Here is a 22,165-nt window from a genome sequence, read left to right on the forward strand (position 1 = left end):
AGTCAGGTTTTCAACAATAAGATGGGTATTGTACAACTTGCATTCTACAGAGTGCTTTTCAAGAGAGGTCAATGGAGGGACATCCAATGACATTGAGAATCCTTTATTCTGCAACTTTGAGTGTGAGCTATTAAACTTTGCTACAGGTAGGACATATTTTGGAGTTGTTGATGAATCTGACACCATGATATACAAAATCACCTTTAGGTGCTATATTTCATCAAGGTCTTTTCTTCATTACTTTGCAATGATTGACTCAGATTGATGATTTCACTTGTTATGCAGATAGATTTATCAAGCAGATATACATGTAGGTTAAACATTTCCAAACTGTAAAAGGACTGCAAACCAACAAGAATTACATTGGAATGGAATAATGTAAAACTAGTTCTAAATCATAATACTCTGAAGGGGAAAAATCCAGGATGTTTTTAAAGACTCGGATGAATGGTAATTTATTCCAAATTTTCTCCAAGCATCACTGCACTTGTGTTGAGAATCACATTTGTATTTACTTACTGAACTACCGAGATCACAAGTTACAATGTACAAGGCCAGGCCAACTCATGTGCCATACTCATCAAAACAGTATTTCTAAAACGAGTGTAATGCAGCCTGTGGGAAATGTACTTGACAATAAATGTATAGAGTACTTGTAAAGAAAATGAAAGTTTCTTTATATAGGGAACAAATGTATTCCAAACAAGAAAAGCATACTGATACTGAGCAATTTATTGAACAAATAATCTACTATTTAATCCAAAGTTCTATAAAGGTAATTTTCTGCATCTGTACACCAATTTAAAAATTCAATGGACTTATTTTTCGCCCAATATCAATGCATTTATCATCAGCAGCAGCACCACGATCATCATCATAGGCAAAACCTTACTATCAATCATCATCATCCTCCTCATCACTCACCAACACCACCGTCATCACAATCAAATTCATCATCATCATAATCATAATGAATCATCATCACCATAATCATAATTTTCATCATCTCCATCATTACCTCCATTATCTTCATCTCCATTACCACCATCATTGCATAACTTTCATCCTCAGTCACCTCCACCACCACCATCTTCATCTTCCTCCTCACCACCACCTCCACCATCATCTTCCTCCTTTCTTCCTCCTCATTATCATCACCACCACCATCATCATCATCATCAACTTATCCAAGCTAGGAAGACAAGTTAGACCTGGAAACTTGACTGCAGGAACAACTGTATTTTTCCAGTAGATGCGGTATAAAGATAAAGGTATAAAGATAAAGATCATCATCATCATCACCATCACCACCACCACCAAGAATCACCAATTTTAAAAATATATTCCACTATAAATTCCCTTGCTTTGAAACATACCTAATACTGCAGCCTCAGCCTGGACCAGGTTGTTGAGGGTGATCCTGATGACACTAGAATTCAACATCAGATGCCCATCACCATTTTTATTCAACATCAAGATTCGGGTGTCTCCTGTCGAGACGGCGTTGTCACAGATCGCCGGGTCGCCGAAGCCACCGATTTGGATCGTGTTGCCATTCATCGGCGGGACCACATTCGAGTGCAAATCTTCGTAACCCTTAAACACGCGGACGATTTCGATGTCGCAATCGTACATGATAGTCCTAGGCTTCCTCATGATGCGGTGGATGTAGCCAGAGAGGACGACGTTTGCGATTTCCTCACGTTTTTCCACTGGGTATTCCTCACAGGTTTTTCCGTTTCGCCGGATCTGCACCCCGGCGACGCCCCGAAGCTCGCCCATCGCTAGGAAACAAGCGACCGCCACCAGCACTGAGGTGTAAAACGCCAAAAGCTGCATGGTCCCAATGAAGTTGAAACCACTTTCAAGTCGAAAGAAAGGGATGAAACTATCTCGCAAAGTGAGATGATTTTATCCTGGGTATGAATATTCCACACAATTCTCAATTCCTAGGCGAGACAGCGAGAAAAAGACGAAAATAGGAAGCCCTTTTCTCCTAAGTGGTAGGAGAATCTTCCTATGGGGTTCACCGGCAACCAAATCTACGCCAATTCTGCGCCCGGTTTCGCGGCTCGTATCTGTATAATCAATGTACACAAAAGTGTAATCGAACAATACAAAACTTCCGCTGTACGATTTACGTGCGTAAGTTTTTGCACAGGCGGCGAAGTTCTAGAAAGGGGTTCCAAAGTGCATTTTGTTGGTGTACTGTAAACTGAATGGTGCAATTTCAGTGGGTTTGACGACAATGGCGCAACATAAATTGCACTTTTGTTTTTCATTTTATGTCAGTGTGAAGTCTTTCTTTTCAAATACATATTTATCAATGGCTACAGACATGGAATGGCCAATGAGGGAAGGTGATTAATTGAATTTTGAAGTAACCAATGTAGGCTCATATAAAAATATGACAAAAATGGAATATCAATAACATATATCAATAATGTATATGTACCAGAAATAATCTTATAAAGTTCATTGTGTGAATATGATGCAAGTTATGAATCTTTTCCTTTGTATCAATAGTAATGGATAGGACCGGAGGATGTTACTGCAGGAATAACCAGTCTTTTTTTGGGGGGGGGGGGCAATAAGGATTTAAAATAATTGATTATATATTTTCATTAAAATAGACAGTGGATCTTCAACTAAACCAATAGCAAAGTAGACTACTCCCTCCTCTGTCTCTCTCTATTTTATCTGGTCTTACTTTCCTCCATCTCTACAATCAAGTTATTGTTATGTAATCAAAATGAATAAAGAGACATCATCCTCCTGCAGACCATACAAGTGTTAATCTCTTCTGCAAATCATCTTAACGATGAGTCAGCCAATGGAGTATAGAAACTATAGAAAGTCTAGCATCCCAAAACATTTATAAGAATGAATGTATTAATGAATGGAAGAATGACTGAAAAGGAATGAATGGATGGGTGAAGAGGTGGATGGGTGGTTGGATGGATGGATTGGTGTTGGATGGATGGATTGGTGCTGGATGGATGGAATGGTGAAAGGATGGATGGATGGTTTTGGTTGGGTTTGGTTTGGTTGTTGGTAGTGTTGGGTTGGTTGGTTGATCGGTTGGTTGGTTGGGTGGGTTGGTTTGGTTGGTTGGGTTTGGTTAGTTGGGTTTGGTTTGGTTGTTGGTGGTGTAGGGGTTGGTTGGTTGATCGGTTGGTTGGTTGGGTGGGTTGAGTTGGTTTGGATGGTTGGTTGGGTTTGGTTAGTTGGGTTTGGTTTGGTTGTTGGTGGTGTAGGGGTTGGTTGGGTGGGTGGATGGATTGAGGCTTCGATTGAGGATGGATGGGTGGATGGTTTGATAGATGGATGAAGTTGGGAAAGAATATGATTATCGCTGATGAAAGAGGATAATAAAGATTAGGAGGAAGATACAAAAAATAAAAAAAGATTGAGAAGTGAAGAAAAAGGCCTAGAAATGAGAGGATAATGAGGAAAGAAGAGCAAGGAAGAGAAAATTAAGAGTGAAGAAAATCAATTAAAAGTGGAGAAGAATCCCAGAAAACTACAAAGACTAGACACTAAGAAGAAAAATCATACGAAAGATTGAGAATTTAAGAATTGAGTAAGATATGAGAAGTATTTAGAGAATGAGAAGATAAAGAAAGTGAAAGAAGGGAGAGACAAGACAAAACAGGTGAAGAAAAGTGGAATATGAAAATGAAGGACAAAGGAGGGCGCTATGGTAGGTGAATAAAATGGAAAGGGAAATGGTAGAATAATAAGAGAAAATGAATGTCAAGGGTAAGGAAGGAAAGGATGGTTGAGAATGAATGTGAGGGAGATCTGGGTCATCTAACACAAATGTTAGCAATTAACTGTACACTTGATAGCACATTGTAGTCAATGGGTGATTTCAAGTCCGGTGTTGGCCTTGGTGTTGAAATTTGGATTGCTTCCCCTGGCTCCAAAACTTCTTCATAGTTTGCAAAACTGATCCAGATCACATTATTAACACCTCAACAACTAGTGAGTTACTTTTCTAGACCATCTTCATTTTATGTTTGGCGTTACAATCGTGTAAAAATTGACTTAACACCAACACCAAAAGGTCAACACCGTACTTAAAATCTCCCAATGTAATCAATCGTAGAAAAAGTTCTATGAGTGCTAAGCTCTGTGTTACGAGCCAAAGAAGAAAGATGAGAAGATGATGAATGTCATAGAGATGGGGAGGTAAGAAGGTGAAATCATGGACAAGAAAATATAATGAAAATGCAGAAATTAGAGATGGAAAAAAAGATCAAGGAATATTTGGTGAAGAAGGTGGAGGAATAGAAAGAAAACATAAAATAGAGGTGACCTCCACCAGCGACAGAGCAATTAGTTTAGAGAATAAAAGTCAGGAGAATTTGGGAAAGAAAACAGTAGAGAATCAGAAAAAACAATACAAGTTATAAGGAAATAAATAAGATTGAAGGAAGTGAAATCAAATAATGTAAACTGGAATTACATTAATACAATAAAAAAAATTAATTAAAAATTACAAATTTCATATGGTGATTATACAGATTTATTTCACAAATTAACAATATATTCAAGTCAATGGTGCATTATAACATGCAGAAATTATAGTTTCTTCCATTTACATGACTATATATATACATAATTTTAAAACAAAACACAATATACAATATTTACCAAGGACTATATGGGACCTCAATACAGACATATTATTGGGATGGGGTATTTATTAATTGTTACTTTTTTTACTAACACCAACTTTCCAACCCACTCCCAAATTCATATGCACATTCATTACAAACATTACTGAACAACTTCTACACTCCCTCACTCCTCCCACTCTTTTTCCCTCCCCTTCCTTTTCTTCTTTTTTTCAATGCCTTAACCAGAAGACCATGTATACATTTCCAACAATCTTGGTGACACTGGTATAGTTATGCATCAGTTCTACTTTTTTCTCTAAGAAATATGGGTGAGAAGCTCTATTGACAGCTTTCTTTGTTTTGGATGACTTCAATAAAAGGAGGGAATGTATCCCATACTCTTGTAGACCATGTACAAATGTCAATGCCCCATCTCCTGTTGAGAACATATGATGGGTTCATGACAAATTGATTGTACTCCTAGTGGTCTATAGAGGGCATCCTTTCAAACTCAATATCAAACTGTCTTTTCATTTGACATGGCAAGCATACTATAAAACAAAGTGTTTTCACGAAAAACTTAGTTCAAGTTTGACTATGGTAAAAAGTCTAGATCAATGTGATTTTTTTTCTGAATTTTTTGGAATACAAGGATAATAATTCAGAAACTGTAGGTGAATTATGCTTTAAAAGAAATTTAGAGGCCTTTTATTTCCATTTATCAGGAATACGAGAAATTATTATGAAATGAAAGAAAAACTCCAGAAAAGGTGCATGACTTGTAACTGCTATGTTTTCATCTAATAATAACAAAATCTGATGAAGAGTAACAGAAGTACATTTTACACCTATATAATCACAAAAAATAACTGCTATTTTGCTAACATGAAAGCAAATTATCCATAACAATGAAAGGAAGTACCTGTAAGTAAGTACTTTTCAAAATAATGATATTTTCAGGGATTTCTACAAGGTGGTAAGTTTACAAACAGAGTGAAAGCAAAATACACACACATCTGGGCCCCCGTCTTACAAAAAGTTCCGTTTGATCTGATCAATCACAACTATGGACGGCCAGCAATGTCAACTTGTGTTATGCATGCTTGTTCAAAATATTTTCTAGCTTTGATGTATATTTATGCATTAATTATTTTCTTAAAAATTCACTGTGCTTCTCTTTGTTTACAAAGAACATTGTGCAAATATCCTGTAGAAAAATTTATGACAATAATGGATTTCCATAGAGTTACGATTGATTGGATCAATTGTAACTCTTAGTAAGACGGGCCCATGGTGTGAAGAGAAATATTGGAATCCTTTGTATATGAATCAGAGAGAGTTATGTTGCTGTCTCATAACTGCATGTATGAGAACTTGCAACTCTTTTTGGCATTGTTAATATGTTTTTTTTTTCTTACTTTTGAAATTGGGTGGGTGTGGTTGCACCGACTGCCATTCTAATTCACTCCAGAATTATGTAATATCCTGCTTGTCTTGTCATCTTGATTAAAAGCAAGGCCAACACCACCATTACGCTATCATTGACCAACTACACAAAGGGCAAAAACCCTATTTAAGTTATTGTAAAGCTCAAGAATATATAACTGGTAATTTGCTTTCACACTATCCAAAATACCTAGTATTCTGTGATGGGGTTAATCATAGTTAATTTCGTAATCAGAGAACACGTGGTTTCAATGGTTTTAGAATTGGTCTGTAAGCACCTAAAGATCCAAAGATCCCATGAAAAAAATGAAGGGAAATACATATGTTTTATCATGATAAATTACAAAACATGTCAAACTTTGAACTAGATAGAGCACATCTTACACTTTTCTCCTAAGGGGCTGTCACATATAGACTTTTAACCAGTGCATACCAGCATACGTATGGTACGCTGATTTCTCATCAAATAATATCAAACATTTCATTCCTGATATCAAACCTTTTGATATCACTTAAGATCAAGTATCAAATCCTTTATAAAAAAAATGTGTGCTGTCAATGATAGAAAAGACAATTCTTTATACAAAAAATTGTAATCAAATGACAAAAATAGCTTGCCATGTGTACATGTATGTCAACATACACTGGCTAAAGCATCAAGGTGGGTTTTTCATAAAGCTGTCCGCAAAGTTACGAACGACTGGAACACGATCTTGGGTCCTAACTCAATTACATAGGGATCTCTCACAGCACAAGAAAGAATCACCAGTCGTGTGTAAAGTCATTTGTATCTTACAAACAGCATTATGAAACAATCACCAGGTTTGTCGGCCCCTTTACATGATAATAACCATTTACAAATTCACAGGTGACTACCATTCATTTCTAATTCATTAAACAATTGGTATTGTGAATAGCAATGTGAAACAAAGAGTGACATTCAGTAAATTACACTATCATGATTATAACAGAGATAGAAACAGAGAGACACTCAGAAACAGAAAGACGGAGTGTGTGTATGTGTGAGAGAGAGAGAGAGAAAAAAAAGAAAGTTGGAGAGCTACATGTACATGAACATGTAGTGGGACGGGGATACTTTTCACTATAACCAACTTTCCTATCCATCCCAATATACACATTGCGTGGGAGTTCCATAAACCTAATCGTAAGTTAAGAGCAACTTTAAGAGTGACTGGTGAACCTTTCTTACCCGCAAATAATGACCAATGAAAATTATTCACAAGAAAGGATCACTAGTCGTTCCTTAAAGGGGAATCCAGCCTTGGCCATAAAATGTTGTGTTGGGAAGAAGAAAAATAAATTAAACAGAATGGCGAAAGTTTGAAAAAAATCGGACAAGCGATAAAAGAGTTATAGCTGCTTTAAAATTGAGATCACTAATAGTATGTAGATTTCAAATTGGCAACTGGGTAAGTAAATTATGACAAGGGGCAAGGACAACTTTCCCATAGGCCATGTACTTTATTATCAGGGATTTGTGGTTTTCTCCTAAGTACCTATTCCCCTGGGGAAGTAATCTAAATATAATCCTGGTAGTATATTGTTTTATGTCCTCATGAAAGAAAAATATAATTTGAAATAAAACTTTTGGGGAAAATGACATTTTAGCCATAATATGTATTGGAGTACATGGAAGAGTAGTCCTTGCCTTACATCACTATGACATCCCATATGCGGCCAATTTGAAGTCTCCATGGGTATAGTGATTACCAATATTTACAACTTTTAAAAATTCATAACTTTCTTGCTGTTTGTCCAATATTGTTCAAACTTTCACCTATTAACTTGTCTGATTTTTCTTTTTCTTATAAAAACAAGTTTTTATTTGGGTTGGATTCCCCTTTAACGTCGCTCTTAACTTTATACAAACAGCTTTATGAAATGGCTCACTGTTACAACCTATCAGGATCACACCTCCCCCTACTCCTTCTTTCTCCCCCTTTCTACTCCTCTTTCCTCCTCCTCTCCCACTCTCCCTCCTCCCTATGCAGACTGATGTACTTCGGAACTTCCAGAACAAGCTTCTGTTTACATTAGTTTCCTAATATCAAGTAACAAATGCATTTAATTCTGGGGGGCATTTCATATAGCCATTCGTAAGTTAAGAGCGACTTTAAGAACGACTGGTGAACCTTTCTTAAACGTGTAACCATCGTCAATGAATGGACCATTTCCCCATTTTCCACAAGAAAGGATCACCAGTCGTTCTTAAAGTCGCTCTTAACTTACGAACAGCTTTATGAAACACCCACCTGGTATAATATAATCATAATAATAGCTAGTTTTTATATAGCCTTTTCCCCAGAATGGGTCAAAGCGCTTTACAGAATATTATTACCCCGATTCATTTCAATTCTGCACCAAAATTGCACAATAATCCAGTGATTGTATCAGAACTTGTTTCATTAAACCTGTTTGAAAGTTTACAGACAACTTTACAAATAATCAGTTACTTATTCTTGTGGCAAATTAGATATGGTCTTGTTTTCATTTAACAAAGTGGGATTGAATCTCTAATAAATCAGACACTTGTTAATAACAAGAATTTCATTTACAAAAGTAGGATTTCAATGTTATCTGTTATATGTAAAGTCATGCAAAATTTACAAACAGTTTCATGAAAAACCATCCTGCAACAAACTCAATTTGTCTCAATGAATCATATCATGCACAGATACAAATTTGATGAATATTTACTTTTGAGATCAATGACATGCACAAATCATTTTGAATGACTTCTGTGCTTTCACCAAAGCATACAATGATACACGTACAAAAATGCTGCAATATTTAAGTCATAAAGATACATTCTATTACTCAGTCTGATGCCATGCAGTGCTAACAACAAATACAATCAAATTATTCTTTTTTCTGCATGATTACCTTTCAAAACCTTTGAAAACAATTGCCTACTATTTCTTGAACCTAGATTGAGGCTACTGCTGGAAAGCTGAAACATAGGCATTGGTCTGGGTTTGAAATTATTAATCATTCATGCTTATCAAATGGAATGTTCTAGCATTACATAACTGAGCCCAAAAAATATAAAAAGAAAAAAGCCCCCACAAAGACAGGAATAAAATGGGAACCCACTCATAGACATTGATGCTGCTCTAAAGTGGATCAATAGCCAGTCTTTCATAACGTCTCTTGAGTGGTAGATTTCAGTGGTGCTATTCCACTCTTTATTGAAGTGGGTGGGGATGACCAATGTCCTTGATAGTATCTTCCAGGACTTTGGTGTTGGCCCCAAGATGATCTATATCCTGACTACCCACTCCCCTTGCCAAGTAGTGTAGGGAGAGTCTCATTGCTGTCTTCTCGTTGATGCCTATAATGTACTTAAAAGTGTCTCCCATGACCTTGGTGTTCACCAGAGAAAATCTAAATGCCTTGGTCATTTTCATCCCGGAAGGTAGGTAGAATTTCAGTGGTGCCATTCCACTATTTCCTGAAGTAGATTGGTATGAATAATGTACCTTGCCTTCCTCCCCATCCTTGAGAGTAGTAAGAGTTTCAGTGGTGCCAATCTGCTGTCTTGAAGTGAGTGGGTTCGATTAATGTTCTTGATAGTATCTTCTGGGACCTTGGTGTTTCCTCTGGGAGGATCCATTACCTGATCTTTCACTTCCTTCTATTTGGGTATAGCTAGAGTTTCAGTGATTGCCTTCTACACTGTCTTGAAGTACATGTAGGTGGGTATGGCTAATCCTTTATAGTCTCCCATGACCTTAGTGTTGCAATGAGGGGAGCCATAGCCAGACCTTCTACCTCTTTGTCTTGCAAAATCAGAAGAGTTTCAACGGTGTCATACTGCTTTGTATTCAAGTGAGCAAGTATGACTAATGTCCTTGACAGTATCTACCAAGATGTTGATGATGGCTCCTAGAGGACCTATAGTCCTTCTACTTCTTGTCTTGTGTGTATAGGTAGAGTTTCAGTGGTGCCATCCTGTCTTGAAGGTAGTGGGTATGACTAACGTCCTTGACAGGATCTACCAGGACCTTGATGTTGTCCCCTAGAGAATATATAGTCCTTCCTTCCTTGTCCTGGGAATAGGTAGAGTTTCCGTGGTGCCGTCTTACTTTCTTAAAGGTGGTGGGTATGACTAATGTCTTTGATAGTATCTTCCACGACCTTGCTATTGGGCCCAAGAGAATCCATATTCCAAGGCTCCACATTAACTTTTTTTGGTGGTGGCCCGTTCGGGCCACCAAAACCTTCAAATAATTTTTTTTGGTGGCCCATTAGTAAAGTTTGGTGGCCCGAAAAATATAAAGAAAAACATTAATTAAAAATGAATAAAACAAACTGAAATATTCTGCAGTCACTACCACGTACCACTATTCTTTGTACATCTTGTATGTAAATCGTGCTTGCTGTTATTTTACTTTGCTTATTTTGTGGTAATATATAAATTGTTCTATCATTGTGAATATCAAATGATTGAAAGAGAATAAAAGAATTGTATTGTTCATCCCAGGTTGTGTGGACTTTTAATCTCCATATAGACACACACTCATAATGGTAAAGTAAATAAATAGTGCATATAGCAAACTCAGATTGATTTACAAAACAATGATTTTTCCTTCCTTTTTGATCGTAAAACCTAGATTATGCAGGCCCCAAATCCAGTTTATTTTCTCTTTTCCAGCATATTATAGCAGGAGAAAATCACAGAAAATATGCTGCAGAATTAGAACAATGTATAAAAGGGGGAAATAAACAAAAATAATTTTTAGAATAGTGTATTGAAAAAAAAAAAATTGTAAAAATGAATAAGTGAAATAAGACAAATAAAAAAATGAAGTAAGAAAAAACAAACAGGAAAAAAAATGAGAAAAAACAAAAGAAAATGTAAGAAAAATGAATAAGACAAAATTATCAGAAAAAATGGGGGAAAATTATTATTATTATTCAGTAGAAACTTGTTCTTTAATCAGGCATATTCAATGGGAAGGGGTATAAATGGTTTCATCACTGTAAAAAAATGACAGAAAAAAGAATAAGAACACGGCAAGTTGTCTGGAAAAATAGTGAGAAAATTCCTTCCCTATATTTGACAAAAATGATGGAAAAAATTCACATTTCATATCAATAAAATGCCTTCCCAAAGTATTTACTTCCTTAAGAGTGGTTTAAGAAGTCATTTATAAACAAGAAAGAAAGAAGCTGTCTATTCAAGACAGCTTCGAAAATAAACCAAATATCAACATACATACAAATGCACATGTGGGACTGTGATGTACTCACCTATGTGTTTTATGTGCTTTTAATGCATTTGGAAATCGGTCTTTTTGAGTCAAAAGAGAAGTCATAATTCCTCCTTTTAATGCTTGCAAATTATCAGGTTTCAGTAATATGGACTGTAGAGGGCATTTCATTGGTATAAAATGTGACTTTGACATAGATTTTCAAAGTTCTGGGGAAGATTTCTTAGCAGTAACATTTCGCATCGCAGCTCCCTGAGTCTGAATAGTCTGCTAGCGCACAGCCAGCTGCAGTGGTTTCACGCATGCAAAGCTCAGCCAGACGACAGCCGGCACGGCCGGCTGAATAATAGTTACTGTATGCTAGCGGTAGGCCTACATACTCATGACTGTGCAATCTTTGTGTGTGTGTATTTGTGTGTAGATTAACAAAAAAGGCGCATGACGAATTGACTTGCAATTTGAAGTGTAGAAAGTTGATAAATGCATGCAAAATCGGGAGAAAAATTGCGCTACTTTGAAAATTATTGGTTGCCCGATTCGGGCCACCAAAACTTAACATTTTTTAAATAATGGTTGCCCGAGATGATTTTTTGGTGGCCCCGGGCCACTGGGCCACCGCTAATGTCGAGCCTTGCATATTCCATAGTCATTCCTTTGATTTCCATGTCCTTGAGCATAGGTACAGTTTCAGTGGTGCCTTTTACACTATCTTGAAGTGAGAGAATGTGACTAATGTCCTTGATAGTATCTTCCAGGACCTTGGTGTTGCCCTTGAGAAGATCCATAACCTGACCTTCCACTTCCTTGTCCTGGTGGGTAGTTGGTCTAGAAATCAAAAGAACATAAAACAAACCATAAATAGACAAAAATGAATTGCAAATAAAGATAAACATCTCACATTAGCTAAAAGAGTGACAATTTTTACTGTTCCAAGAATCAAAAGACTGTGATGTCTTTCACTTCACCTATTATGTAAAAGAAGAATGAAACCTTTAGAATAAAATAGATTTTGTGAAAACAGAAAAATCAAAGAACCATTTTTTTAATAACAAGTTATTAAAAGTTATATTGCGATCAGTATCACTAATGCTATGAAGATCCTCACATGGGCAATGTGACAAAGATGTGTGATGTCACCTATGAACAACTCCCCATTACTTTAGTATACATTTCACTTAGATTGCCTCTTTTATCACATTGATGCATTGATTAAATTATGCATTGATTAAATTATTTTGTTCTTTTGTCCAAAAATTAATATTAGGGGGGAATTCTGAGTACTAAAAATATCAAACGGCAAACACTTTGAATTAATACACTCGCAATATTCTTACACAATAAGTTTACATGTAATGCCATTCTTCTCACTCTTCCTCTCTCCCGTCCTCTCTATTTTCGAACTTCTTTCCTCTTTATTTCCCTCTCCTCTCCCACTTTCCTTGTGTTTTCCTTGTCCTCTCTTGGACATCAGCTTTTTTTTTTCTTTTTTACTCATTGTTAAAATGAGTACCCAAATAATGCCTATGTTTATAGTGTATATTTTTATATATAAGTTGCTTTGTTATATTTTGTTTTGATTTTGTTTTGACAAAAAATACTATTTTGTCTTTGTTTATCTGTTTATGTATATATTTTCTTGTTTTGAACAAAATGTTGGCAATTGCCGGTGACGTTCTGTAATAAATTCAATTCTATTCACATTTATCAGTAGATCATGTGTTCTTTCTATAGAAGGGCATGTAATACAGATTTTTAAATACATCATGGATAAAGAGGTTGTACCACCATAAGAAAAAGCAAAAAGAGACATTTTGTGGGTATTTTATATTTCATCAAAGGGAAAGTTGTTCACATGTGACATCACACATCCTTGTCGTATTACCAATGGGAGGATCTATATAGCATTAGTGATTGCAATATTCAAATGCTCATAACTTTCTCATTATTTGTCCGATTTTTCTCAAACTTTTGTTGATCTGTTTCTTTGATTTTTATTTTCCCCCAAAAGCCTACTTATTCCAAAGGTTTAATTCCCCTTTAAATAAAAAACATTACACTTTCAGAAGTATCAGTGATTCTATAGGACCCCGCTGATTGAAGAGAAATGACAGATGTCATAACAATCGCAAAAAGGATAATAACAGAATAAAACAAATGACCATTGAATGGTTACATGTATTGTTGGTGCTTGTAGAAAATCAGTACAGTGTATCTGTTGTCAAAATAAATGAAGAAAAGGCTCTTATTTCAGCCCAACACATTCACTCACTTTGTATTTCAATGCAAATTTAATGTTTAACATCTGCAATAACCTCTCAAAATAAAAATCTCACAATACATATAATGCAACAATAACTATCTTAAATATGTCTCTATTTTTCACAAAAAAAACATTCATCTGACAACCAGAGGGTGATTCATAGACAGCTAAAATCAGCTTTCTGAAGATGTAGACCAATTACATCTCATGAATTTGATGTTATCTTTACTATTGTTTAATCACCACTAAGAGAGTGAAGCTTAAAGGAGAATGAAACCATTGGAACAAGATAGCTTGTGTGCAAACAGAAAAATCAAAGAAACAGATCAACGAAAGTTTGAGAAAATTCGGACTAATAATGAGAAAGTTATGAGCATTTTAATATTGTGATCACTAATGCTATGGAGATAGCAAATTGGCAATGCGACAAAGATGCGTGATGTCACTTGTGAACAACTCTCCCCATTACTTTAGTATATATTTCACTTGAATTGCCTCTTTTATCACATCTATCCATAAATCATGTGTTCTTTCTACATGAGGGCATGTAATACATATTTTTTAAGAATACATCGTGGATAAAGAGTTTGTATCATCATAAGAAAAAGCAAAAAGAGACATTTTGAGGGTATTTTATAGTCCACCAAAGGGAAAGTTGTTCATCAGTGACATCACACATCCTTGTCGCATTGCCAATGTGAGGATCTCCATAGCATTAGTGATTGCAATATTCAAATGCTCATAACTTTCTCACTATTTGTCTGATTTTTCTCAAACTTTCTTTATTCTTATTCTTTGATTTTTCTGTTTCTACACAAGCCTATTCGTTCTAAAGGTTTCATTCCCCTTTAAGTTGAATAAAACTATTGAGCTTTTCAGCAAGTTTAACTAAAATCTGAAATAAAGTTTATGTAGGTATACTGTAGATCAATAACATTTCATTAAATTGATTATATCTCTCTTAAAATTGATTTGAGCAGTTGTTAAACTGCTCCTATAAAGAGGGTGAAACTTGTTGAATTTTAACTATTCATTATGATTGGTGTGTAGATAAGCACAGGCAGCATTTAGCTTCTCTGCAAGTACACTTGACCTCCCACAGGGAATAATGACATTTGTTTCCTTTTCAGAGAAAAACCCACAAGCTCTTGCCAATTATTTCACATGATCCTCTATAGCTTATTCATTCTCTCTTTTTTTTCCTGCATTGGCCAGGTATAAACTGGGTAGGTCAGTTCCCATTTACAAGTACAAGGCGGTGCTGTGCCATTCTGAGTTTGCTCAATCTCGAGATTTTAACCCGATCGGCCCTCTTCGCGATTAATCTCGAGATTCAAGAAACCCCATATCCCCCATCGCAAGAGCGATTCCTACTCGAGTGAGGCATCGATGCATTATAGTCTGACGCAAGGAATAAATCCTCCTTAGTGCGTCTGCACCTACGAATTAGTGCGATAATTCGTAAAATAGCGTGCTATTTTGCAAATAATCCCAAGTTGACTTGAGATTACAATTTCGAGATTAATCCTACGAACTAGCGCGATAATTGCGTCTCCATTGTAAATGATCATGAGATTGTTCAGATCGGGATAATTTGCCAGATAAGAAATAGCACGCTAATTTGAAAACTCGGGATGGTGCAGACGGCCCTATGGAGTAGTGAGTACAGGCTTTTGAATACCACTGAATCCTTGACAGGACCAGACTTGTTCTTGGCAAATATGAAATCCATTTACAGATATTTCAAGACTTATATACGCAGCCAATTAAGATATCATGTTTGATGCACCTTGGCTACATGTACCAGTAAATATTTTTTAGACCTTCATAGCCAGGCATATCACAATTATATATCTGCATATTGGGAAGTAAATATTTCTTATATTTGTTTCTGGAGTTGGTTTATTTGAAGACCAAGCCCATCTTAAAATCATGTGAATTTAATGTATTACATGTATGTAAATTAAGAAAAATCAAACAAGCTCATCATATTTAAAATTTTAGCTGATTAATGGGAATGTGTAATATTAGAAAACATTGTAAATGTCTTATTTGAGAACAGACTAAACATGATTATATAAATTTTCTCTAATTTTTTTGTGATTAACTTTGTGGACTTGGCCTTAAATCTGTAAAAACTGAAATATTGTATGTAATTCAGACAATAAAAATAAATAGTGATTTAGGGACATCATTTGCATGTCAGTGAGTTGAGCATAAAACTGCATTGTGAAAAATAGCAAAACTTGAAAATGTCATTCATAACTTGCATATTTTGTATCTGATTTTGATGAAATTTTCAGCACTATGCTTGATTGTTTTTTAATGACTTGACTTTTAATTGAATACTCAAGTACATCTCTTATTTTACAGGGCACTGATATTACTTAAAGAAGTAAATGCTAACTTAAATAACAAATCAACCCACACACTGGATTGAACAAAAACCCTATGAAGCTCATTACAATGTAGTCTGCATTAAGCATACTACTGTATGAAGTTTTCCTTGTGAATGCAGAATTAAACGTCAAATTCTGGCTGTGGAAACAGCCCAGCGAGCCGACAGTAATCATCGCCAATAGAGGGATTGAATGGCCAAGCCCTTGACCTCTATAGAAGTTAGAACCAATTACCGATTGAAAATGTGTTGAGCTCATTAGCAGGTTACAATGGAAATTAAATGGTTTGGTTTGAGATTAAAGCACGTGAGGAATGATAAAAGTAATGAGAGATTTGTTTGATATCCATTTCCCCCATCATTCATTGTGATTAGCTTCATTACCAATAAATTGTCTTTGTGATATGTAAGGCTTCTCTGTACTATGGATATTTTACACTTGTTCATAAAGAACTTTCAACAGATTCTTTTATGTGTACTTTTGACTGAAGCTACTATTCCAGGGAATTCCAATTCCTTGACTACACTTTTAACATTATATTTTCAACATAAATTTCTTGTTGTAATCTGTCATTAATCTGTCATTTTTTTTAGAGGGGGAAATTCAGTTGACCTCCTATAAGCTGAGCTCAAGTCATGAAGCCTATACTCTCATTCGCTTACACATATCATTGTTCATTAATTCACTTGACCATTAGCTCATTACGTAAATATGTAGGCCTAATACTTTGTGTCACAACCTATGAATATATTCATTTTTCTATTCTACCCATTGAATTCATCATTCATTAAAAATTGTTCATTACTTTGTCTGTTTGTTCATCCATCCATCTATTTACATTTTATTGATTTCTTTTAGCTTGTAGGCAATTTTTTTGCAAATCATACCATTTTGTGTGTGTAGTTGGATGTTGGGTAGAGCTATTCTATTTTCCAGGCTGATGTAACTATTTTAATTATTCATCTACAATCCATGGCCTAATTGACTCCGTTGAATATCATACCCCTTTCATAAACCCAATTATGCGGATATTATCCGCATAATTTGGTCGTAAAATTGGAGCAGGACCGGAGTTATCCGCATTATTTTGATGCTGCAATTATCCGCATAATAGCGACATCGGGACCAGATTTTGACTTATGCACACGTTTCTAAAGTAATGCGGATAACTGCCATGGTGCGATCAAAAAGGTCACCCTTTTCCGACACAACCCCATCGGAGGGGGCATGTGCAGTTGCCATGACAATTATCTGCCTTTTTCAGGTCGCGCGCTCGTAATAAATAGTGTGGATTATTTTCGAGTTTGTGAATGCAATTTTTATTGAATTATCCGCATTACTCTTAGGCGGATAATTGGAGGATGGGTTTGTGAAAGGGGTATCATTTAATTCCTTCAATCAATCATACATTCTAATTGGATCTTTCCTTCTCTACAAGGGCATGCTATGCTAAATAACATAGTATTGACAATGGAAAATACATTACACATTAACCACTCATCCCTTCAGTAGCATAAACAACGCGCTACAGCCTAAACCATTTTCTAGTTCTATATCATAAACAAATCTATACAAATTGATCTCAACTTCAATCTTTCTTGCCCCCTACAACTTCTTGAAAAAATCAGAACAATATGGTTCCACTCATATGTCGAACACATGCACTCCATCAGAGCTAAAATTTACATGTATACACTCACATAACACCAACCATTTAAAACTGAAAAATTTTGAAAATGTAGTCGTTGAAATATTTGACTTTCTCCTTTTGGGATAGCTAGAAAGTTAATAACTCGTCAGAATATTTTAAGATTTGTTTCCGATCAAAAGAAAATACAGATTCTCCATAAGTCTTTTAAAATCAATAATACATAATAATTCATATCCCCCTGATCAATCTAATGCTATTTCCAGTAAACACTGATACTATTAATCATTATTGCACTGACGCCCAATGGCGACAATGCATTGTTCTTGTTCCATATTCCTATTCCGCAATCTTCTTCTTCTTCGTCTTCTGCCAAAAACCCCATTCACTTAACACATAGAGTTTGTTAACTCTGCCCAGGCCACGTCCCTTATCCAAATTCATCCAAATTTGGCAGGCATTGTCTCCAGCAACCCTAGTTGTGCACCTCCTATTTCATTTTCCAAAATCACTCATGCATGGCCGTACAGACACCATTTTGTAAATTTCGAGTCCATTTGCATACCATTCCTAATCCCGTCCAAACTCCCGTATCCTGCATGCTACAGACTTCTAACAAATTGCAGGTAATTGTTTAAGAGTTGCGGCGACAATGCATTGTTGTTGTTCCGTATTCCTATTCCGCAATCTTCTTCGTCTTCTGCCAAAAACCCCATTCATTTAACACATAGAGTTTGTTAACTCTGCCCAGGCCACGTCCCTCATCCAAATCCCTCCAAACTTGGTAGACATGTTGTTCAGCACCCCTAGTTGTGCACCTCATATTTCATTTTCCAACCATAGAGTTATTAACAGATCATTCATGCATGACCGTCCAGGCGCCATTTTGTAAATTTCAAGTCCATTTGCATACCATTCCTAATTTCGTCCTACATGTAACTCCCGCATCTTGCATGCTACAGACTTCTAACAAATTGCAGGTAATTGTTTAAGAGTTGCCTTTTCATATAAAAATACGACTTGCCCTTCAAAATGCCGTCTTCTTGCCCTAAATTCGAATCGAAGATAGTCTACGTTCAAAATGTTCATATTTATTGAAATGCAAATTAGGAAAATCGTAAAATGGCCATAACTTCCTTGTTTTTACTCATTTCTGTCTCATATTTTCATGGTTCACTAATGGTATCATCCTCCATTATTCAACAAATTTTTACGCTTCAGTGACTTTTAAATTTACAAATAGCGCCCTCTATTGCAAAGTCAACAAATAGGAAAATGACAATAACTTTGTTGCTGTCATTCATTTCGGTCTTATATTTTCAGGGCTGGCTTATGACATCATCCTTTATAATTCACATTCTTTTTACGCATCAGTGACTATTACATTTAGAAATAGCACCCTCTATTGCATACTAAAGAAATATTAAAATGGCCATAAGTTCCTTGATTTCATTCATTTTGGTCTCATATTTTCAGGGTATGTTTATTGTATCAATATTCACAATCTCTTATGTTTTTTATGCATCAGTGACCATTACCTTTAAGAAATGGCCCCCTCTATTGAAAAGTTGAAAATAGTAAAATGGCCATATCTTCCTAGTTTTCAATCACTTTTGTCGCATATTTTCAGGGTTTGCTTAGGGTATCATCCCTCATAATTCGAACGTAGTTATACACATCAGTGACCATTACCTGAATAAATAGCGCCCTCTATTAAAAAGTGCAAAATAGTAAAAGAGCCACAATTTACTTTTTTTCATTTATTTAAGTCTAATATTTTTATATTTTGCTAATCGTAAGATGTTTTCTAATTCCTTGGTTTTTTACGCATCAGTGACTATTAACTTTAAAAATAGCGCCCTCTATTGAAAAATTCAAAATAGTAAAATTGCCATAATTTCATTGTTTTCATTCCTTTTGGTCTAATATTTTCAGGGTTTGCCAACGGTAACATCCTTCATATTTCAAATGGTTTTCACGCATCAGTGATCACTACCTCAATAAAGCGCCCTGTACTGAAAAGTCTCAAAATGAAAAATGACAAAAAATTTATTGTTATCATTCATTTCGGCCTCTTTTTATCAGGGTTTGCTTCTGGTAACATTCTACATAATTCACTTGTTTGTTACGCATCAGTGACCATTATCTTTAGAAATAGCGCTCTCTATTGCAAAGTCAACAAATAGTTAAGTGACTATAACTTTGATGTTATTATTTATTTCGGTCTTATATTTTCAGGGCTGGCTAATAATATCATCCTTCATGATCCATATGCTTTTTTTACGCATCAGTGACCATTACATTTAGAAATAGTGTCCTCTTTTTGCAAACTAAAGAAATTATAAATGGCCATAACTTCATTGTTTTCATTCATTTTGCTCTGACATTTTCAGGGTTTGCCTCTAGTATTGTTCCTCATATTTTAAATGGTTTTTACGCATCAGTGATCGTAACCTTAATAAATAGCGCCCTCTAATATTTTGAAAATGTATATCATCTATAGGTGTCACGCGCGTATAACATTCCCCATAGACTTGTGTGTTAAAATGGCACTTTTGAAAAATTCATAAAAAATAAATGTGAAATTAGAGGGTGGAATGTTTACTACCATTGGATAGGATATATATCTGGCATTCCATATCTGACCAGGAAAGGGTAGCGTAGCCAGCTCATTTTAAAAATAAATTGCCATTTATGAAGATAACTATGAATGGATCAAATTCATCGACTCAAACAGTAAAATAGCCCTAAATTAGTCCACCAGTCAAAAAAATAGTTCCAAGTCACTTTTTTATCTTCCCAATTTGGGCGAAGGAAGTTCAGTAGTTACCATTTCTAGAATCAGTGTTAGATTTTGAATCATATTCATACAGTTTTGTCAATCAGCAACATCAAATTGAAAAAAATTCGAATGGGTTGGGTCGAACGAATATCTTGAGCCCTCCTGATGTAATTAGGCTCATGGCACCTATAGTTTTCTCTCTATCTCCTCCTGTTTCTTGCCCTCTATTAAATCACAGCCGTCAATGCATGCACTTCGTTCTGAAACGATTGCAGTTCTATCCAAAAGAAAATTTTACAAAACAAGCAATAGTTTTCTGTTGAATTGAAATTGAGTAAAAAAAAACAATAATGTAGTCCCATGTATGGAATTTTTTGTGTGGTTTGGATTCTCCTATAAGGAGATGCGTAAGAACAAAAATTTGTGGCTAATTATGTTCCCCTTTTGTATTTATAAAATCCCATGAGTTTTGATAGAAAAAATTGATCCAGATTTGAAATAGGGCCAATATAAATTTTTGGAAAATGTCCACTTTTGCTTGGAAATGCCCATTTGCTCATATTTTTGCAGTTTACAGTTTCATGCATTTTCTATGTGTTTCATTATATTCTGTATAAACTAGTATTAATGGACCATCATGCTTCCCAGTGATGTAATACACATACTGTATGTTTTCAGAGACATTACAAAATATTAATAAAGTAATGAAATAAAATACACTTTTGCAGAATAGGAAACCATTGTAAGTTCTAGCACTGAGAATAAATTTTAGAAACAGATTATACATGTACGCTGTATTTCAAGAGTTGTTGAAGGTCATTGTCTTCTGCTGCCCTTGAAAGTAGGGTCTGTTTACATATCTCACTTTCCTTCAGTAAGCACTCTATCTTCTTGGGCAGAGATCAGCCAAAAATTCTGCTTTATGTAAACACATTATACATGGACCATTGACCAATGACTATGTCATCACCCAGTCATATTCCTGGACAGTTTTGATGGTGCTAATATCATAAATCAGGTTTTATTTATTTACTTATCTCTCTCTCTTTTGGCAAGATTTAAAAGCATTTTATAAATAGAGGTGATAAAGAAATAAAAATTGGCCATTTCCTCAGTAGTTTGTCAAATATTACACACTTTTGAATTTGGTTGGGCTGTAAAGATTTATCTGAAGATTGTGCTTTTTATGACCGATTCTATTCAAATCATAAAAATATGTATATACTGAACAATTAAAAGGGACTAAAAAGGCCAGGGGGCTAAAAAAGGTGCATGCAGTCATTTTTAATTCATACCATCCTTGTTATGATATCCAATGGTAACTTGTTGATTGCAATTGCTGTTTTGCAGGTTGGGAACAAATATATATCAACATAAATTTGCAATTTTTAGTTTAATTTTTGGTATTGTATTTTGTTGTCATGGAATCAAAGCATCGAAAACCACATACAGCCACAGTTTGCTTAGGTACGGAAAATGTGACCTATGACCTGTAGGATTTCCTCTCAAATACTGTTTGTGTCACTCTTATGGGCCAAAATAAATAATAATATTCCGCATTAATATAGCACTTAACACATCGGAACGACGTCTCTAAGCGCTTTACAGATATATTATTACCCCTGTCATCGGATCCTTGCATGCCCACATACAATGTATGCATCTTCTCCACTCCCTGGGGAGCATTCCAACAAGAGTTCCAAGACTCAATTGCTCAGCATACTACATAGACTTTCGCATCCTACCGAGTACCCATTTAGCACCTGGGTGG

The 22,165-nt window shown here is 35.4% G+C and overlaps 3 protein-coding genes across 4 annotated transcripts in view; all 3 read right to left on the bottom strand.

Annotated features, from left to right (window-relative positions):
* Nucleotides 1-1,317: 1,317 nt before the first annotated feature.
* LOC121427533 (agrin-like) lies at nucleotides 1,318-2,097 on the bottom strand. Its single transcript, XM_041623977.1, has one exon. The coding sequence runs from the start codon at nucleotides 1,837-1,839 to the stop codon at nucleotides 1,333-1,335; it is 507 nt and encodes a 168-aa protein (XP_041479911.1). The 5' UTR covers nucleotides 1,840-2,097; the 3' UTR covers nucleotides 1,318-1,332.
* Nucleotides 2,098-2,892: 795 nt separating this feature from the next.
* Nucleotides 2,893-6,081, bottom strand: LOC121427928 (extensin-like). Its single transcript, XM_041624505.1, has 2 exons — nucleotides 6,044-6,081; nucleotides 2,893-3,355 (listed from the first exon to the last, which is right to left on the bottom strand). The coding sequence occupies exons 1-2, from the start codon at nucleotides 6,079-6,081 to the stop codon at nucleotides 2,893-2,895; spliced, it is 501 nt and encodes a 166-aa protein (XP_041480439.1).
* A 5,934-nt stretch (nucleotides 6,082-12,015) lies between these two features.
* Nucleotides 12,016-22,165, bottom strand: part of LOC121427421 (G protein pathway suppressor 2-like) — a 34,133-nt gene continuing 23,983 nt past the window's right edge. For both annotated transcript variants that reach the window (XM_041623809.1, XM_041623808.1), the window contains exon 12: nucleotides 12,016-12,130. In XM_041623809.1, the coding sequence (XP_041479743.1) occupies nucleotides 12,035-12,130 (96 nt within the window). In that variant the 3' untranslated portion in view covers nucleotides 12,016-12,034. The remainder of the gene's footprint in view (nucleotides 12,131-22,165) is intronic.

The sequence above is a fragment of the Lytechinus variegatus genome, chromosome 14 (assembly GCF_018143015.1).
Source record: "Lytechinus variegatus isolate NC3 chromosome 14, Lvar_3.0, whole genome shotgun sequence".
Classification (NCBI taxonomy): domain Eukaryota; kingdom Metazoa; phylum Echinodermata; class Echinoidea; order Temnopleuroida; family Toxopneustidae; genus Lytechinus; species Lytechinus variegatus.

Bases quoted from the DNA above. Each gene is read 5' to 3' on its own strand.
- LOC121427533 (XM_041623977.1), bottom strand. From the start codon at position 1,839: ATGCAGCTTTTGGCGTTTTACACCTCAGTGCTGGTGGCGGTCGCTTGT.
- LOC121427928 (XM_041624505.1), bottom strand. From the start codon at position 6,081: ATGGCAGTCGGTGCAACCACACCCACCCAATTTCAAAA. The intron at 3,356-6,043 runs GTAAGAAAAAAA...CTCTTTCATCAG, and splicing joins ACACCCACCCAATTTCAAAA to CGATAATCATATTCTTTCCC.